Raw genomic sequence first — 21444 nt, 5'->3', positions numbered from 1 at the left:
TCCTCTCAGCTATTTTACTGATCTATAATATTATATCCTCTCTTCCGCCCACACACACACACACACAGTGCTGGGTGGGGCTTATTCATCAGGAAGTCTATCTGGCTGGCTCCTAGAGACATCAGATCATGTCTCTCTTCAACCCCAGGTGAATGACGTGTGGGGTTTCATGTCTGCCTGGGCTTGACATCTCATAATGTAATCCTGGCAATATCCTCCCATTTTGGCTTAGGAAACACACACACACACACACACACACACACATTTTACATCAAAGGTGGAATCCCGTACTCCCACACTCTTAATTGGAATTGGTGTAAGTTATCTAGGTGAGTGGGGAACTCTCTGGCTGGGATATGAAATAGAATGGTTGATGACCTCGCTACTTCCTGGTCTCATCTTTCCCAGAGACACACACACTACATATACATACTCCTCATCCCACACTGTCTGACTGCTACATCAGCCTCGTTAAAATCGAGAAGCAAGCAGACAACCTCCAATATGGATGTTTGTCAAGTCTCTGCTAGTTGCTTTCTAACTGGGGAAAGCTCTTACCGCTCGCTGGGAAAGTGGGACACCTTAAAATGTAAAAACGACACCTGGGTTTCAACAAGGTCTAGTTATACTTCTGCTGTGAAGAAAAACTGAAATCTAACATGTTTAAATTGAAGCTGTGAATTTGATGAATTACATTAGCCAACATTGCCGTTATACATGTGGTTGTGAAGTTATTAGGTTGTGTATTTACATTGGAGTAAGATTAAATCATGACATCATCTTTCATAATTTCTCCAGTCCAATAAGCAATATTTAGAAGCCCACCAGCAGTCCGATATCCTTCTTTTGGTCGAGTGGATGTTTTTCTGAAGCGAAGAGTCTGCACAACATGGTGTGTGTGTGTGATGTCAGAATTCCCCAGTGAGGGAGTCATAGGTCGCCCTTCCGTTACCTCTCAACCCCGAAACAATCGCCGCCTTGTGTCGAAAGTGCCATAAAACAGCCATGTGCTGAATGAAAGCCGGGAAATTCTGGAATTCTCAAGATTGTTTTGATGGCGCTTTAATTTCTTTCCAGATTCCGCAGCCCTGGAATGGTGGACATTTTAAGCTCTAACTGACAGGATTCTGATTTTAGAACTGTGGTAAACAACAGTGGCTACAGCGCTATTACATCACAACACACTACAGCCATAGAGAGAATGCCTCTCCGGTGGAGGAAGACAAGGGGGAGGGGCCATGCCACATTGAAGCTGCCATTATCCGCTGAAGACCACAGAACTAGAAGACTTCGGAAGTTGACGAAGGATACCAGGATGCAAGCCAGGGAATGCATGGAGAACTGAAGAATGATCAGCCATGACATCTCCCTTGTCGGTGGGCAGCCATGACATCTCCCTTGTCGGTGGGCAGCCATGACATCTCCCTTGTCGGTGGGCAGCCATGACATCTCCCTTGTCGGTGGGCAGGAACAAGGTATTTTTGTGTGGCAATCTCCTCTCCCACATGGTGCTGTCCTAAACCGAAGACTCCTCACCGGCCTGGCAGAATGAACACTTCTAGTCTATACATCCACTGTCACTCACATGGATGAGAACTAAGAATGAAGCGCTTAAGGGAAGCGCTAGAAAACGTTCAGTTAAAACCCTTTAAGATAGAGACATTTTGAGTATGTGGTTTCACCTGCTTTAAGTACCAGTGCACTACTGAAATATTGAAGATGTAGGCTATTATCTAGTATTGCTAGTAAACCTGGTAGTTTTTTTCTTTCTGTTTTGTCATTGGCCAGAAGGGATGCCTTTATCAGCCTTGTACTGCAGTGCTGCCTCCATAGATGAGGCAGACAGGGAGGAGGGATAGTGGAGGAGGGATAGTGGAGGAGGGATAGTGGAGGAGGGATAGTGGAGTAGTGGAGGAGGGATAGTGGGATAGGAGGGATAGTGGGATAGGAGGGATAGGGGAGTAGTGGAGGAGAAGGAGGGATAGTGGAGGAGGAGGAGGGATAGTGGAGGAGGAGGAGGAGGAGGGATAGTGGAGGAGGAGGAGGGATAGTGGAGGAGGGATAGTGGAGGAGGGATAGTGGAGGAGGAGGGATAGTGGAGGAGGAGGGATAGTGGAGGAGGAGGGATAGTGGAGGAGGAGGGATAGTGGAGGAGGAGGGATAGTGGAGGAGAAGGAGGGATAGTGGAGGAGGAGGAGGGATAGTGGAGGAGGAGGAGGAGGAGGGATAGGGGAGTAGTGGAGGAGGAGGAGGAGGGATAGTGGAGGAGGAGGAGGGATAGTGGAGTAGTGGAGGAGGAGGGATAGTGGAGGAGGAGGAGGAGGAGGAGGGATAGTGGAGGAGGAGGGATAGTGGAGGAGGAGGAGGAGGAGGAGGGATGGAGGGATAGGGGAGTAGTGGAGGAGGAGGGATAGTGGAGGAGGAGGAGAAGGGATAGGAGGGATAGGGGATAAACGAGTGTCTGCTCCTCTCCTCCTCAGGGCCAGCTCTCCTCCTGTGTTAAACCCTGGAGGAACATGGAGCTTTTCCACCAGGCTACTGTCCAACTCCTGTACCCTCTATTCCCTTGGAGACACCGTCACTCTGTTACTGCAGACACACAGTCACTCTGTTACTGCAGACACACAGTCGCTCTGTTACTGCAGACACACAGTCGCTCTGTTACTGCAGACACACAGTCGCTCTGTTACTGCAGACACACAGTCGCTCTGTTACTGCAGACACACAGTCGCTCTGTTACTGCAGACACACAGTCGCTCTGTTACTGCAGACACACAGTCGCTCTGTTACTGCAGACACACAGTCGCTCTGTTACTGCAGACACACAGTCGCTCTGTTACTGCAGACACACAGTCGCTCTGTTACTGCAGACACACAGTCGCTCTGTTACTGCAGACACACAGTCGCTCTGTTACTGCAGACACACAGTCGCTCTGTTACTGCAGACACACAGTCGCTCTGTTACTGCAGACACACAGTCGCTCTGTTACTGCAGACACACAGTCGCTCTGTTACTGCAGACACACAGTCGCTCTGTTACTGCAGACACACAGTCGACTGTGTGTCTGCAGTAACAGAGCGAGTCAGTGGAATTGTATCAAATACATCAAACTCATGGGTTCTGTGTGTTGGTGCCATTCCATTAGCTCCTTTCCAGCCGTTATAATGAGCCGTCCTCCCCTCAGCAGCCTCCACTGATACACACACACACACACACACACACACACACACACACACACACACTACGCCACCCACCTGGTTGTGCTAGCACACTTCTTTAGGCATTAGGCATTAAGCCAGTCTACTGATCTACATCGACTGGCTGCTGTGTGAGAACTTGCCTCCCTCCATCATCCCTAACCCCCTTATCCCTCAAAGTACTGCCTCCCTCCATCACTCTCTATATCCCTAACCCCCTTATCCCTCACAGTACTACCTCCATCACTCTCTCTATCCCTAACCCCCTTATCCCTCACAGTACTGCCTCCCTCATCACTCTCTCTATCCCTAACCCCCTTATCCCTCACAGTACTACCTCCCTCCATCACTCTCTGTATCCCTAACCCCCTTATCCCTCACAGTACTACCTCCCTCCATCACTCTCTCTATCCCTAACCCCCTTATCCCTCACAGTACTGCCTCCCTCCATCACTCTCTATCCCTAACCCCCTTATCCCTCACAGTACTGCCTCCCTCCATCACTCTCTGTATCCCTAACCCCCTTATCCCTCACAGTACTGCCTCCCTCCATCACTCTCTATCCCTAACCCCCTTATCCCTCACAGTACTGCCTCCCTCCATCACTCTCTATATCCCTAACCCCCTTATCCCTCACAGTACTGCCTCCCTCCATCACTCTCTGTATCCCTAACCCCCTTATCCCTCACAGTACTGCCTCCCTCCATCACCCTCTGTATCCCTAACCCCCTTATCCCTCACAGTACTGCCTCCCTCCATCACCCTCTGTATCCCTAACCCCCTTATCCCTCACAGTACTGCCTCCCTTCAGCACTCTCTGTATCCCTAACCCCCTTATCCCTCACAGTACTGCCTCCCTCCATCACTCTCTGTATCCCTAACCCCCTTATCCCTCACAGTACTGCCTCCCTCCATCACCCTCTGTATCCCTAACCCCCTTATCCCTCACAGTACTACCTCCCTTCATCACTCTCTATATCCCTAACCCCCTTATCCCTCACAGTACTACCTCCATCACTCTCTCTATCCCTAACCCCCTTATCCCTCACAGTACTACCTCCATCACTCTCTCTATCCCTAACCCCCTTATCCCTCACAGTACTGCCTCCCTCCATCACTCTCTCTATCCCTAACCCCCTTATCCCTCACAGTACTGCCTCCCTCCATCACTCTCTGTATCCCTAACCCCCTTATCCCTCACAGTACTACCTCTGCACCAGCCATCTCTGTGGAGTTGCTGAAATGAGATTTTCTCATAGAAATCTCTGCATTAAAGCCGCTGTTGTAAAGCGGGCTGTCCGTCAGTCACGTATTAATGAATTCATATGTGAGTTCAGTCACTTGGATCTGTATTTCCACTGATCTCCCCTGGGACATTTCTGATGAATCACTTTGTTTTATTTATTATGATGGACTGTGAAAATGTGCCATATGAATATGAGGTAGCCGAATATGACCTATTGCCTAAGAGGATGCTGTCACATGTCAGGTCACAGCAGGAGGAGCGGATAATTCAGTGCTCTCGGGTGGGTGGGTGGGAGAGAGACTCGATTGCTTTTCCTAACCTGAGGGCATATTTGTCACTCCGTGTCTCTGTCTCACACAGATGAATACTTCATCCCTCTCCATTTTCTTCGTGGGATGACGACTTGGACTTCATTCTGACCCTTCTGTTCTCTCAGGTCAAAGGTCAAATAGGAGAACCAGGCTGTGTAATTACATAATGTGGCATGGAGACCTTTTGGTTTGACTTGGCCACTCATTCCTAGATGATGATGATGATGGTGACATCACACTAACACCATTGTATGTCTGTCTCATCCTCGTTGGTGAAAGGGACTAAGGATTAGTTGTTATCTGGACAATTGATTCATTGAACAGCCCGATTTATTCACTTGAGATCAGATGGATAGATATTATTTAAGGTTGTGCATCTGCTTCAACAAACACCCTTGATTTAGCAAACCTTGTTCAATATACACGTGATTACATAGCTAAGAGTTGGTTTTATCTGGACAATTAATCAATAGGAGAGACAGATTCATTCACTTGATTGCATAGTAAACATGATTTTCTACCTGTTTGAGCTTAACATCCTGAGTTGAACAGGAAGACCCATGCTATACCTTATTCAGTATATCCGTGAGGGCCTAGCTGAATATGATCATGGAGGCTGAAGGATCTGCTCCTGAAAACAGAGCTGCTATTGTAACACACACTGGGTAGCATCCATCAAATGGTCCATAATGATTTATGTAACCTCTCCCCAATTAAACCGTGTTTAAGCTTCAGTGCCAAAGGCCTTATGGGTAAATCCAGGCAGCAGCACTGGGCTCCAGCTCGGCCTAAAGCTCCTTCGACCCCTTGGCCAAGCCTTGTCAAATGTAGGGCACTATATAGGGAATAGTGTGCCCTATGGGACGCAACCAGACGTTCTAAGAGCAGCTCCTAATGACCAGAACAGCTGACTGGAGCTGAAAAGAGAGTGTATGCAGCATGGAACACATGTACTGGACCCGGCTCTTTGGACCAGAGTTTCCCATGTGTTGTGACCACTCATCTTGGCCCTCACCCAAGGGGTTATTGGCGCATAGCTGAGAGGGATAGAGGGAGGGATGGATGGGGAGAGAGAGAGGGAGGGATGGATGGGGAGAGAGAGATGGATGGGGAGAGAGAGAGGGATGGGGAGAGAGAGAGGGGGATGGAGAGGGAGGGATGGAGAGAGATTGTGAGGAGGAAGTTGCTAATAGGAGCTGACAAACGCTGATGCGTGAAATGACTTTTAGATCATAACGCTAGATGGGAATGGGGTTCTATCTAAATCACACCCCCCTAAAAATGGCTTAGTGGAACAATGCAGATAAGCCAACAAGTCTTGGCAGTAATGGCAGCAGAATTAATTTGAAGTAGGAACTAACCGTCCCTTAAATTGTAGCTATTTATTTGAGTTATCCTTTCATCTCGTGTTCTTAATGGAACGTATTTCTGCTACTTCTTCTTTTACACGCTAATTCTGTTTAATTCGCCAATATTTTAGCAGTCAAACATGCTCCCACAGGTGCAGGCAGAGCCTTATTAGCTAGTAGGAATATTGTGGCCTGACTAAAACAAGTCTGATTTGTGTATCAACCATTACTGGCTGAAGGAGAGGGACCAACCCCAGGGGAGGAATGTTTCCCCAGGAGGAGTATGAGGACAGATCTATCTTTTAACACCAGACCAGCATACATATTACACTGTATATACAAAGCCATGTTTATTATTGAATTCAAATGATTGGAATCGGCTATTTCAGCCACGCCCGTTGCTAACAGGTGTATAAAATCGAGCACACAGCCATGCAATCTGCATAGACAAACATTAGCACCGTCATAGGATGCCATCTTTCCAACAAGTCAGTTTGTCGTATTTCTGTCCTGCTAGAGCTGCCCCGGTCAACTGTAAGTGCTATTATTGTGAAGTGGAAACGTCTAGGAGCAACAATGGCTCAGCCACGAAGTGGTAGGCCACACAATCTCACAGAACAGGACCGCAGAGTGCTGTAGTGTGTCTGTCCTCGGTGAAACACTCACTACCGAGTTCCAAGCTGTCTCTGGAAGCAACATCAGCACATTAACAGTTCGTTGGGAACTTAATGAAATGGGTTTCCATGGCCAAGCAGCCGCACACAAGCCTAAGATCAACATGTGCAATGCCAAGCGTCGGCTGGAGTGGTGTAAAGCTCGCCGCCATTGGACTCTGGAGCAGTGGAAACGTGTTCTCTGAAGTGATGAATCACGCTTCACCATCTGGCAGTTCAACTGACTGGGTTTGGCGGAAGCCAGGGGAACGCTACCTTCCCCAATACATAGTGCCCACTGTGAAGTTTGGTTTGGACCCCTTAGTTCCAGTGAAGCGAAATCTAAATGCTACAGCATACAATGACATTCTAGATGATTCTGTGCTTCCAAATGTGTGGCAACAGTTTGGGGAAGGCCTTTTCCTGTTTTAGCATGACACTGCCCCCCCCGTGCACAAAGCGAGGTCCATACAGAAATGGTTTGTCTCGATCAGTGTGGAAGAACTTGACTGGCCTGCACAAAACCCGACCTCAACCCCATCAAACACATTTGAGAAGAATTTCAATGCCGACTGTGAGCCAGGCCTAATCGCCCAACATCAGTGGCTGAATGGAAGCAAGTCCCCGCAGCAATGTTCCAACATCTAGTGGAAAGCCTTCCCAGAAGAGTAGAGGCTGTTATAGCAGCAATGTTCCAACATCTAGTGGAAAGTCTTCCCAGAAGAGAGGAGGCTGTTATAGCAGCAAAGGGGACCAACTGCAATATTAATACCCATGATTTTGGAATGAGATGTTCAAGCGGGTGTCCACATACTTTTGGGCATGTAGTGTAAGTATGTTTTGGCTTGCAGTTCTGCATCATGCTTCACCTTTCTGTCTTGTTCTGCCTTTGATTATGGGGGTTCTACTTTGAAGGGGGGCTAAGCTGCCGTCCTGAACCGTTCTCCAATATTTCAATTGCAGTTTAGCCTTTGGCACCGGGGTTACACTCTGTCAAATCACCTCAATAGAGAGGGGCTGTACCCTTCACCCAAAGGAGGACATTTTGACCTGTGGGAAGAGCTGCTTTCTATACAGACATTGGCTACGGAATAGAGGTATTAAAATGAGACTTGCATTACAGCTCTAAATCCCTCTGAAGGGGAAGTGACCCTTGACCTGCGTCATGCTGAGTTTGACAGGCAGCTTCTGTTGCCTCTTTCTGTGTGCCCAGCTCATTTGCCACAGTTTGGCCCCTAAGTAAATAATTGTTTCTAACTTTAACCCTCCAGTCCAAATTATACACCCGGGTCTGAAGAAACCCTTTCTGTGAGAACATGGCAACGGTCCAAGTGTATAAGTTGTACCAGTGTGGTTCTCAGATGAAAAGTCCCCCCCTAAAGACCTCAAGCAGCGCTTCGGTGTGGCACTGGCATCAGTTGGGAAAGAAAAACCGTGAGTGTACAGCTGACAAGACTCCAAGCAGCATTGCAAAGCATACAATGGCATCGGAAGTCTGACACCGTAATTGACATCCATTTCTTCAGGGAACAGTGGGTTAACTGCCAATAATAATACCATGGAGTCTCTTCTTCAGTGTTTAAAAACAGACTTCCCTACATAGTGCACTACTTTTGACTAGGACCCATAGGGCCTATTGGGCCCTGGTCAAAAGGAGTGAACATGCTGTCATTCGGGATGCAGCCTGTGCTTCAATGAGCCGACTAACCCCTAACAGGTGGCGAGTCATTGAGACACGGCATTCAGAATGATTCTACTCTCGGCTGACTGGGAGACTGTGTGTCACACTGGTTATGAGTGGAAGGCATTGTGCTCGGTGCTATTTGAAATCTGGCCACTCCAGCTATCAAGGAAAAGAAGCTGCCATGGCACATCTAAGCCACTACCATAATTAAAGAAAATGGAGTCACTCAGTGGGTCAAGTGATGATAAAAGCACTGAGTTGTTTTGTCCGGTTGGTCAGTGGACTTTGTCTTGGTGCTTCTGTCTGCAGCCTGATTTCCTCCCATTAAGAGTACATCTAGCGTGCACACATCCACCAACCCCAATGGAAGTGTTTACACACACACTACCAGTCAAACGTTTGGACACACCTCCTCATTCAAGGGGTTTTCTTTATTACTATGTTCTACATTGTAGAATAATAGTGAAGACATCAAAACTATGAAATCATGTGTAAAAAAAAAAATATATATTTTTTTCAATATTTGAGATCCTTCAATGTAGCTGCACTTTGCTTTGAGTTTTGCACACTCTTGGCATTCTCTCAACCAGCTTCATGAGGTAGTCACCTGGAATGCATTTCAATTTCCAGGTGTGACATGTTACGTTAATTTTTGGAATTTCTTTCCTTAATGCATTTGAGCCAATCAGTTTTGTTGTGACAAGGTAGGGATGGTATACAGAAGATTGCCCTATTTGGTAAAAGACCAAATTATGGCAAGAATAGCTCCAATAAGCAAAGAGAAACGACAGTCCATCATTACTTTAAGATATGAAGGTCAGTCAATGCAGAACATTTCAAGAACTTTGAAAGTGAAAGAACTTCTTCAAGTGCAGTTGCAAAAACCATCAAGCCCTGATTTTCATGAGGACCGCCACAGGAATGGAAGACCCAGAGTTACCTCTGCTGTGGAGGATAAGTTCATTAGTTACCAGCCTCAGAAATTGCAGCCCAAATAAATGCTTCAGAGTTCAAGAAATGGACACATCTCAACATCAACTGCTCAGAGGAGATCTGTTTCAATCAGGCCTTCATGGTTGAATTGCTGCAAAGAAACCAATACTAAAGGACACCAATAATAAGAAGAGACTTGCTTGGGCCAAGAAACACAAGCAATTGGACATTAGACTGGTGGAAATCTGTCCTTTTGGTCTGATGAGTCAAAATGTAAAAGTTTTGGTTCCAACCACTTGTCTTGGTGAGACGTAGTGTGGTGAACAGATGATCTCTGCTCCTGCGGTTCCCACCGCGAAGCATGGAGTCGGAGGTGTGGGGGTGCTTTGCTGGTGACACTGTCAGGGATTTTATTTAGAATTCAAGGCACACTTAACCAGCATGGTTACCACAGCATTCTGCAGCCATATGACATCCCATCTGGTTTGCACTTAGTCCCACTATCTTTTGTTTTTCAACAGGACAATGACCCAATACACTGGCAGGCTGTGTAAGGGCTATTTGACTAAGAAGGAGAGTGATGGAGTGCTGCATCAGATGACCTGGCCTCCACAATCACCCGGCCTCAACCCAATTGAGATGGTTTGGGATGACTTGGACCGCAGAGTGAAGGAAAAGCAGCCAACAAGTGCTCAGCATATGTGGGAGCTCCTCCAAGAATGTTGGAAAAGCATTCCAGGTGAAGCTGGTTGAGAGAATGCCAAGAGTTTTCAAAGCTGTCATCAAGGCAAAGGGTGGCTACTTTGAAGAACCTAAAATATATTTAACACTTTTGCTTACTAGATGATTCCATATGTGTTAATAGTTTTGATGTCTTCACTATTATTCTACAATGTTGAAAATAGTAAAAACCCTTGAATAAGTAGGTGTGTCCAAACTTTTGACTGGTATTATAGTCCAGGAAGGGTTGCCTTATTTTAACAATGTTTAAGTAATCTTCTTTGTAGGAATACACTTATTAATCTTCTAGTTGAAACTTGCAATGCTTTCAAAAAGTATTCACATCCCTTGGATTTATTCCACATTTTCTTGTTAAACCTGAATTCAAAATGTATTAAATGTGTATTTTTCTCACCCATCCACCTATACACAATACCCCCAAATAACAGTGAAACATGTTTTTGCAAACGATAAGGTATTTATTGAAAATGAAGTTCAGAAATATCTCATGTACAGGAGGGATATAGTGATGGGAGAGGGCCCCTCCCCCACCCGGAAGGTCTGACTGCCCCTCCCCATGCGCACACACACTAAAATCTTCCCCCAGAGACTTTCTAACTAGACACTCCGGGCCCCAGAGCTCCCACCCCCCAGCCTGGCCTCCCTAATGAGGGCTGGCCCCTCAGTGATTGATCCTGTAGCCAACCCGAGGCTCCCAGCCTCATGCATATTCAACACCCCTCAGACCATACACTCTCATTGCTCCTGAGTGGCTGTTCGATATCAAAGCCAGTTAGACAGAAGGGAAGAGAAAAGATACAGTCGTGTGTCTGTGTCCTGTATGTGTGTCTGTGTCCTGTATGTGTGTCTGTGTCCTGTATGTGTGTCTGTGTCCTGTATGTGTGTCTGTGTCCTGTATGTGTGTCTGTGTCCTGTGCGCGTGTCTGTGTCCTGTGTCCTGTGTCTGTGTCCTGTGTCTGTGTCCTGTGTCTGTGTCCTGTGTCTGTGTCTGTGTCGTGTGTCTGTGTCCTGTGCGCGTGTCTGTGTCCTGTGCGCGTGTCTGTGTCCTGTGCGCGTGTCTGTGTCCTGTGCGCGTGTCTGTGTCCTGTGCGCGTGTCCTGTGCGCGTGTCGTGTCCGTGTCCTGTGTCCGTGTCCTGTGTCCGTGTCCTGTGTCCGTGTCCTGTGCGTGTGTCCTGTGCGTGTGTCCTGTGCGTGTGTCCTGTGCGTGTGTCCTGTGCGTGTGTCCTGTGCGTGTGTCCTGTGCGTGTGTCCTGTGCGTGTGTCCTGTGCGTGTGTCCTGTGCGTGTGTCCTGTGCGTGTGTCCTGTGCGTGTGTCCTGTGTCTGTGTCCTGTGTCTGTGTCCTGTGCGTGTGTCCTGTGCGTGTGTCCTGTGCGTGTGTCCTGTGCGTGTGTCCTGTGCGTGTGTCCTGTGCGTGTGTCCTGTGCGTGTGTCCTGTGTCTGTGCCCTGTGCGTGTGTCCTGTGCGTGTGTGTCCTGTGTCTGTGCCCTGTGCGTGTGTCCTGTGCGTGTGTGTCCTGTGCGCGTCTGTGTCCTGTGCGCGTCGGTGTCCTGCGCGCGTCTGTGTCCTGCGCGCGTCTGTGTCCTGCGCGCGTCTGTGTCCTGCGCGCGTCTGTGTCCTGTGCGCGTGTCCTGTGTCCTGCATGTGTGAAACTACATCTACTACCTTCCTTTCCACAGATGTTCATAAATGATTTAACAGCTGACGTTTTGGCTTTCCCTACTTTCCAAACTGCAACAAGCAAAGAAATCTTTTAAATTAACTTAGTGTCTCAATGACTATTAAATGCTAAATGATGCTGGTACATAACTGTTTTTAAAATCTATACTGTGTATCATTTAAATGTTTTAACATTAATTGAACTAGTCAAGTCAGTTAAGAACAAATTCTTATTTACATTGACGACCTACACCGGCCAAACCCAGACGACGTTGGGCCAATTGTGCGCCGCCCTATGGGACTCCCAATCATGGCCGTTTGTGATACAGCCTGGATTCGAACCAGGGTGTCTGTAGTGACACCTCAAGCACTGAGATGCAGTGCCTTAGACCACTGTGCCACTCGGGAGCCCCAAATGGGCATAGCAATAGCAGGATCATAATAGTTTGTTCTCTCTCTGTCTCCAGGATGGAGGTCTCCTCATCAACAACCCCACAGCGTTGGCCATCCATGAGTGTAAATGCCTGTGGCCCAATACGCCTGTCCAGTGTGTGGTGTCACTGGGTACGGGCCGCGTGGAGACAGCTGGCAAAAACAACACCACGTACACCAGCCTCAAGACCAAGCTCACCAACGTCATCAGCTCAGCCACCGACACAGAGGGTACGTCTGGGTGGGTCCATGTACCCTCTGATATACATCTCTGCATCACTTCAGCAATACACATTCTATAAGTCACATGCACCGAATACAACAGGTGTACAGTGAAATTCTTACTTACAACAGGCTCTAACCAACACTGCAGTTTAAAAATGTAAAATAGGAAAAAGAATAAAGTAACAAGCAGCTGTAAAATGACAATAATGTTCTTAAGGCCACTTTGATTCTCAACACATTTCCCGGTAAGGATGAGATGAGATGAAGGCAGTCTGTGGTTAGAGTAAATGTATTTTATTTAACCAGGCAAGTCAGTTAAGAACAAATTCTTATTTACATTGACGGTCGACGCTGGGCCATGGGACTCCCAATCACGGCCGGGTGTGATACAACCTGGATTCGAACCAGGGACTGTAGTGACACCTCTTGCAATGAGATGCAGTGCCTTAGACCACTGCGCCACTCGGGGGGTCCCAGTAAAACAGGCATGCCCACACAGCCCCTGCATGACTTCATGTCTACTTCACATCAACTGTGCACACCTTATCTCTGTGCACACCAACACAGCCTGAAAGCTACACTGTTACACACTGAGAGGGGTGAGGTGGTCTCAGTGAGTGTCGTGGTGCTATAGGGGAGAGTGTTTTTGAAGAGGAAAACAGGCTTTTAAGTGTGTTAATCTGCTGGTTATAAATAACCCCTCTGAAAGGGAAGACGAGGTGTAGAGAGGGAAAGATTCATCCCAAACTACAGGAGCACCACACACAGAGACACAGCACTCATCTGTTTCACCAGAGAGACACAGCACTCATCTGTTTCACTACCGATACAACACAGAGACACAGCACTCATCTGTTTCACTACCGATACAACACAGAGAGACACAGCACTCATCTGTTTCACTGCTGATACAACACAGAGAGACACAGCACTCATCTGTTTCACTACTGATACAACACAGAGACACAGCACTCATCTGTTTCACTACTGATACAACACAGAGACACAGCACTCATCTGTTTCACTACTGATACAACACAGAGAGACACAGCACTCATCTGTTTCACTACTGATACAACACAGAGAGACACAGCACTCATCTGTTTCACTACTGATACAACACAGAGAGACACAGCACTCATCTGTTTCACTACTGATACAACACAGAGAGACACAGCACTCATCTGTTTCACCACTGATGCAACACAGAGAGACACAGCACTCATCTGTTTCACTACTGATACAACACACAGAGACACAGCACTCATCTGTTTCACCACTGATACAACACAGAGAGACACAGCACTCATCTGTTTCACCACTGATGCAACACAGAGAGACACAGCACTCATCTGTTTCACTACTGATACAACAGAGACACAGCACTCATCTGTTTCACTACCGATACAACACACACAGCACTCATCTGTTTCACTACCGATACAACACAGAGAGACACAGCACTCATCTGTTTCACTACCGATACAACACAGAGAGACACAGCACTCATCTGTTTCACTACCGATACAACACAGAGAGACACAGCACTCATCTGTTTCACTACCGATACAACACAGAGAGACACAGCACTCATCTGTTTCACTACCGATACAACACACACAGCACTCATCTGTTTCACCAGAGAGACACAGCACTCATCTGTTTCACCACTGATACAACACAGAGAGACACAGCACTCATCTGTTTCACTACCGATACAACACAGAGAGACACAGCACTCATCTGTTTCACTACCGATACAACACAGAGAGACACAGCACTCATCTGTTTCACTACTGATACAACACAGAGAGACACAGCACTCATCTGTTTCACTACCGATACAACACAGAGAGACACAGCACTCATCTGTTTCACTACCGATACAACACAGAGAGACACAGCACTCATCTGTTTCACTACCGATACAACAGAGTGAATGCAGTTTTATTTGATCTATATCTCTAGGGTGGAGTGTTTTTGTAATGAGAACACTAAAAACAATCCCTCCAACATCTCAGTGTATTTGTGGTGATATTTATATTATATAGAGCATTGGTTTTAGGCTGGGTTTCTGTACAGCACTTTGAGATATCAGCTGATGTACGAAGGGCTATATAAATACATTTGATTTGATTTTTTTATTTGATTTGGTTGGTACCCAGAATCCACCACACAGCCTCCAGATATGTCATCTGAAAAGTGTGTTGAACAGAGTCAAACTCAATCTGTTATGTACTATAATGGCACACGTCTCCTGAACCGAGACTCATATTCCCCCAGAGACGTGAGTGAGGTAACATTGACGGGAACAGCTGCTGCAGTGTTAACTATAACCAGACTTAATGGGTTCTTATTGAGACAAGTAGTGACAATTAGTCTCCAGGTGTGTAGCTTGACAATAGTGTTAATAGAACCAGTGTTTTAGCTCCTGAACTAACACTAACCTCAAGCTCACTTTCATGTCTCTGACCTGCTGTTTCATTTACATTTAAGTCATTTAGCAGACGTGTTTCCTATTGGACAAGTCCCTTCAGGTACATCTAGACTGTTTCTGCCCTCATGACTCTCTCTCAAACTTCAGACTGTTTATTTCTGTGTGTATACTCTGTGTTTTGGTATATTCCATTGTAGCCCACAATTTATCTTTATGTTTTTGGGTCTTAAACCTATATAAATGTCCCTTGGAGGAAGATATTTTTAAGAAATAGTAATTCAACAGTGATGTATTTGTGCCATTTTGACCCGTTCGTGTGTTTGTGTAACCTTCACACCCCCTCCCTATTCTCCCAATCAGAAGTCCACATCATGCTCGATGCCCTCCTTCCACCCGACTCGTACTTCCGCTTTAACCCTTATTTAAACGAGGACATCGCCCTGGATGAGAGCCGTGGTGAGAAGCTGAACCTGCTGCAGGCCGAGGGCCTGCGCTATCTGGACCGGAACCATGAGAAGCTGCAGAAAGCTGCCCGGATACTCACCAGGGACAAGACCACCGTGCAGAGGCTGACTGAGTGGGCCAAGCTCAAACGTGACATGTACGATGGTATTCCCATCTTCAACTCCAAGCTGTAGTGGAGTAGGTCCCAGGCTCCACCACCACACAACACTAACTTCACCTAAAACTGGACTCTCTCCTAACACTGAATCCATACATATAGTAATAGAATGTATATGTTAGTCTCTGGTTGTAAACGGTGTATTTTAAATTGGTAGAATACGTTTGCTGTTGTGTTTTTACTGCACCCATTTACGTGTTACTGCACCCATTTACGTGTTACTGCACCCATTTACGTGTTACTGCACCCATTTGTCAGTGACTGTTTGCATGCTCTGGCAGCACTTGGAGGGGAGGGTGAGAGAGAGGGGTCTGGCAACACTTGGAGAGGGAGGGGGAGAGAGGGGTCTGGCAACACTTTGAGAGGGAGGTCTGGCAACACTTGGAGGGGAGGGGGAGAGAGAGGGGTCTGGCAGCACTTGGAGGGGGAGAGAGGGAGGTCTGGCAACACTTGGAGAGGGAGGTCTGGCAACACTTGGAGGGGAGGGGGAGAGAGAGGGGTCTGGCAACACTTGGAGGGGAGGGGGAGAGAGAGGGGTCTGGCAACACTTGGAGGGGAGGGGGAGAGAGAGGGGTCTGGCAACACTTGGAGGGGAGGGGGAGAGAGGGGTCTGGCAACACTTGGAGAGGGAGGGGGAGAGAGGGGTCTGGCAACACTTGGAGAGGGAGGGGGAGAGAGGGAGGTCTGGCAACACTTTGAGAGGGAGGTCTGGCAACACTTGGAGGGGAGGGGGAGAGAGAGGGGTCTGGCAGCACTTGGAGGGGGAGAGAGGGAGGTCTGGCAACACTTGGAGAGGGAGGTCTGGCAACACTTGGAGGGGAGGGGGAGAGAGAGGGGTCTGGCAACACTTGGAGGGGAGGGGGAGAGAGAGGGGTCTGGCAACACTTGGAGGGGAGGGGGAGAGAGAGGGGTCTGGCAACACTTGGAGGGGGAGAGAGGGAGGTCTGGCAACACTTGGGGAGAGAGGGGTCTGGCAACACTTGGAGAGGGGGGAGAGAGAGGGGTCTGGCAACACTTGGAGAGGGAGGGGGAGAGAGGGAGGTCTGGCAACACTTGGAGAGGGAGGGGGAGAGAGGGAGGTCTGGCAACACTTGGAGAGGGAGGGGGAGAGAGGGGTCTGGCAACACTTGGAGGGGGAGAGAGGGAGGTCTGGCAACACTTGGAGGGGAGGGGGAGAGAGAGGGGTCTGGCAACACTTGGAGAGGGAGGGGAGAGAGAGGGGTCTGGCAACACTTGGAGAGGGAGGGGAGAGAGGGAGGTCTGGCAACACTTGGAGGGGAGGGGAGAGAGAGGGGTCTGGCAACACTTGGAGAGAGGAGGTCTGGCAACACTTGGGGGGAGGGGGAGAGAGAGGTCTGGCAACACTTGGAGGGGAGGGGGGAGAGAGGGGTCTGGCAACACTTGGGGGGAGAGAGGGAGGTCTGGCAACACTTGGAGGGGAGGGGGAGAGAGAGGGGTCTGGCAACACTTGGGAGGGGGAGAGAGAGGGGTCTGGCAACACTTGGAGGGGGAGAGAGGGAGGTCTGGCAACACTTGGAGGGGGAGAGAGAGGGGTCTGGCAACACTTGGAGGGGGAGAGAGAGGGGTCTGGCAACACTTGGAGGGGGAGAGAGAGGGGTCTGGCAACACTTGGAGTGGAGGGGGAGAGAGAGAGCGGTCTGGCAACATCACCAACATAATGTTGCTTATTATATACTCTGTAAGCCAGAGTAGATAACTTACCAATAGCCCACTAATATATATAAGGCTCTGGTTAGAAGTAGTGCATTATGTAGGAGATGAGGTGCCATTTGGAACATAACTGTGGACTGACTGTTCTCCAATGAAGCACTTTTTCACCTTTTAAAAAGATCACAACCATGTATATCCTGACACTGTATAAGAGATATATCTAGGATATATTTTGGATTTAAATCGTTTGTAGTTTGTTTTAACTTTGACTTGAACCGAATCTGCCACCAATTACTGAATTTTAAAGGTTAGGACCATAAACAAACATATACCATTTTTTTGGGCGGGGGGGAAATAACCATCTTGTCATGTTCAATGGTTGGTTATCAATGTTTTACTTGAATGTATGCCTCAGAGATAGAATAATGGCTGGTCACTTGACATTTCTGTTCCTTGTACTTTTTAACACCAATGCAGCTAGTGGTCCTTCATTTGATTGTTTTAATGTTGACGGTGATATTGGTACATTAATCAGGGTGCAGATGTTTTGACATGTACTGTATAAATCGTTCATTAAAAAATGTACCAATGTATTTAGAGGAAGATGTTAGCCACTGACCTGGTTAGTTCACACATACAGCTGCTTTGGATCAGAGTAGAGTCCTAATCAGGATCCATGGCTGTAAGATGCTAAATGTTTAAGAATGCGTTATGGAACAATGACTTGACTGTTGTATTATTATTATTATTATTATTATTAATATTAAATTGTAGCTATAGTTTGAAATGCATTAAGATTTAAAATGCTCCCGAATGAAGTCTTCTGCCTCTGTGTTATTTACATTTAAATCCATGCTGATTTGATTTTATTTTTTTAGCTGAGTCATTTGTATCGTTCTATAATTGATTAGCATGTGAGCGATGCTGATGTTCTGCATCCATTAATAACAGGTTGTGAACACTCCTTTCTCCAATTTGCTGTTTTCCAGACATGGGTTCAAGTACTATTTGGCAAACACTTGAAGAAATTGAACGGGATCTTCAGCTCATACAAATTCATTATTTAACGAATTGGCTGCAGGCCTGCGCCATCTGGACCGGAACGGGTGCCGTTGTTGTACACGCGAGCGCTACTTTCAAAACTACTGGCTGAAAATTACACAAAACCTTGTATAACGCTTTTTTTTTTTTTTTAAGCTGTGATTGATTCAGCTTACCTGGCACAATAGAACCAATAGGATAGTCCCAAAATGGCAAACCCCGCACTCCAGGAAGGCTAAAGCAAATGCTCAACGTATTTGAAAGATTTCCAATAGTATTTGAACCCAGGTCTGTTATCTCCATCCTAGCTACCCTGAAGTGCTGTTTCCCCCGTGCTATGCTATCGTCTGCCATGTTATTATTACTGCTAGTTTGAATCATGCCGGTGTAGCAGTGGGACTGTATACTATTATTGGCTGCTGCTTACTGCACTGATACTGTTGCTCGGGAACTGTTACAGTAGTGCCTGTGGCAAGTGTACGATGATGACATAGCTTAAAGATCTTACACAGCATAGACTCATTTCAGCTGTCAAACCTGAGTCCCGTATTCATCAAGCATCTCAGATCAGGAGTGCTGGTCTAGGATCAGATCCTCTCTCCAGATTAATCTAATTCATTACGGTCAAAAAAGTCAAACGCTGATCAGTAGTCTATAGCTCCCTACCAAGCAAGAAGGCAGTAAATGAGTTAAGTCATTTTTGCTATGTTAAATATGTGCTTTATGATGTGGACAAGTATCCTGTCTGTTTGTGTTTTGGAGGAAATGGGGGGTCATGTTTAGCAGTAACTTCATAAAGGTACTGTGAAACCAAGGTAAATTAAAGCCGTTTTTCTCAGTTCCACGCTATGAGCAGTTACTGCCTTTTTTTGCTTGGTAGGGCAGTGTGCTACTCTGAGATGTTTTAAATAGGGTCCCAGGTTGATGACTGTGTAGTCAGGATGATGTCTTCGGTCCCTCAGGAGGGATGAAGACGAGATGGACAGAGATATTGACTTGATTTCTTTTAAATACCGTTCTCCTATTGATCCCATGTAAGCAGTGTGTGTGTTGAACATGTATATTGTGTAATTAAAATGCATCACTGAAACACTGACACTTCTTGCATAGTTTATTATGGATATTATATAATTATCTGAGTACTGCTGTTTTCCCCCCAGTAACAGACAACTTGTTGATAAAGCATGAAGTGTACATCGTTTATTATGGATATTGTATAATTATCTGAGTACTGCTGTTTTCCCCCCAGTAACAGACAACTTGTTGATAAAGCATGAAGTGTACATCGTTTATTATGGATATTGTATAATTATCTGAGTACTGCTGTTTTCCCCCCAGTAACAGACAACTTGTTGATAAAGCATGAAGTGTACATCGTTTATTATGGATATTATATAATTATCTGAGTACTGCTGTTTTCCCCCCAGTAACAGACAACTTGTTGATAAAGCATGAAACATGTTTATTATGGATATTATATAATTATCTGATGACTGCTGTTTTCCCCATAAACAGTACAAAACTGATAAAGCATGAAGTGTACACGTTTTATTTGATAATCGTTTATTATGATATTATATAATTATCTGAGTACTGCTGCACAGACAACTTGTTGATTGAAGTGTACATGAAGTGTTTTCCCCCAGTAACAGACAACTTGTTGATCGTACATCGTTTATTATGGATATTATATAATTATCTGAGTATGCTGTTTTCCCCCATGACAACTTGTTGATATTATATAATTATCTGTAACAGACAACTTGTTGATAAAGCATGAAGTTTACATCCTTGATGTTTTCTTGTATGTTTTTAAATCATGTTTTTTTACTGGGTGATACAGCACATGATGCTGTTTTGCACCCTTTTGTTCTCCCCAGTAACAGACAACTTGTTGATAAAGGTGCATGAAGTTTACAGGGATGCTTCCATTGTGGACTCTACAAGGTGTCCAAAGCGTTTCACAGGGATGCTGGTCCATTTGACTCTACAAGGTGTAACAGACAGGGACTGGTCCATGTTGACTCTAAAGGTGTCCAAAGTTTACAGGGATGCTGGTCCATGTGGACTTAAGGTGTTATCCACAGGGATGCTGGTCCATCTGACTCTACAAGGTGCTGTTTTCCACAGGGATGCTGGTCCATGTGGACTCTACAAGGTGTTGAAAGCGTTTCCACAGGGATGCTGGTCCATGTTGACTCTACAAGGTGTCTAAAGCGTTTCCACAGGGATGCTGGTCCATGTGGACTCTATAAGGTATCTGAGTTTCCACAGGGATGCTGGTCCATTGGACTCTACAAGGTGTCTAAAGCGTTTCCACAGGGATGCCGGTCCATGTGGACTCTAAAGGTGTTGAAGTCCATGTACACAGGTTTATGCTGGATCTGGTCCATATTGACTCTACAAGGTGTCTAAAGCGTTTCCACAGGGATGCTGGTCCATTTGACTCTACAAGGTGTCTAAAGCGTTTCCACAGGGATGCTGGTCCATGTTGACTCTACAAGGTGTCTAAAGCGTTTCCACAGGGATGCTGGTCCATGTTGACTCTACAAGGTGTCTAAAGCGTTTCCACAGGGATGCTGGTCCATGTTGACTCTACAAGGTGTCTAAAGCGTTTCCACAGGGATGCTGGTCCATGTGGACTCTAAAGGTGTCTAAAGCGTTTCCACAGGGATGCTGGTCCATGTTGACTTACAAGGTGTCAAGCGTTTCCACAGAGATGCTGGTCCATGTGGACTCTACAAGGTGTCAAGCGTTTCCACAGGGATGCTGGTCCATGTGGACTCTACAAGGTGTCAAGCGTTTCCACAGGGATGCTGGTCCATGTTGACTCTACAAGGTGTCAAGCGTTTCCACAGAGATGCTGGTCCATGTGGACTCTACAAGGTGTAATGTTTCCACAGGGATGCTGGTCCATGTGGACTCTACAAGGTGTCAGCGTTTCCACAGGGATGCTGGTCCATGTTGACTCTACAAGGTGTCCAAAGCGTTTCCACAGGGATGCTGGTCCATGTTGACTCTACAAGGTGTCTAAAGCGTTTCCACAGGGATGCTGGTCCATGTGGACTTTACCTGGTGTCCAAAGCGTTTCCACAGGGATGCTGGTCCATGTTGACTCTACAAGGTGTCCAAAGCGTTTCCACAGGGATGCTGGTCCATGTTGACTCTACAAGGTGTCCAAAGCGTTTCCACAGGGATGCTGGTCCATGTGGACTCTACAAGGTGTCTAAAGCGTTTCCACAG

General features: G+C 46.7%; 1 protein-coding gene across 1 annotated transcript in view; it reads left to right on the top strand.

Annotated features, from left to right (window-relative positions):
- LOC118371671 (calcium-independent phospholipase A2-gamma-like) overlaps window positions 1–15820 on the top strand; it is a 47580-nt gene extending 31760 nt beyond the window's left edge. Inside the window, exons 9-10 of the mRNA XM_052466347.1 lie at window positions 12241–12436; window positions 15228–15820. Of these exons, the coding sequence (XP_052322307.1) occupies window positions 12241–12436; window positions 15228–15505 (474 nt within the window). The 3' untranslated portion in view covers window positions 15506–15820. The remainder of the gene's footprint in view (window positions 1–12240; window positions 12437–15227) is intronic.
- Window positions 15821–21444: the final 5624 nt, after the last annotated feature.

The sequence above is a fragment of the Oncorhynchus keta genome, chromosome 17 (assembly GCF_023373465.1).
Source record: "Oncorhynchus keta strain PuntledgeMale-10-30-2019 chromosome 17, Oket_V2, whole genome shotgun sequence".
Taxonomy (NCBI): domain Eukaryota; kingdom Metazoa; phylum Chordata; class Actinopteri; order Salmoniformes; family Salmonidae; genus Oncorhynchus; species Oncorhynchus keta.
Note: the sequence above shows the minus strand (reverse complement) of the source record. Positions and strands in the feature narration are given on the sequence as shown.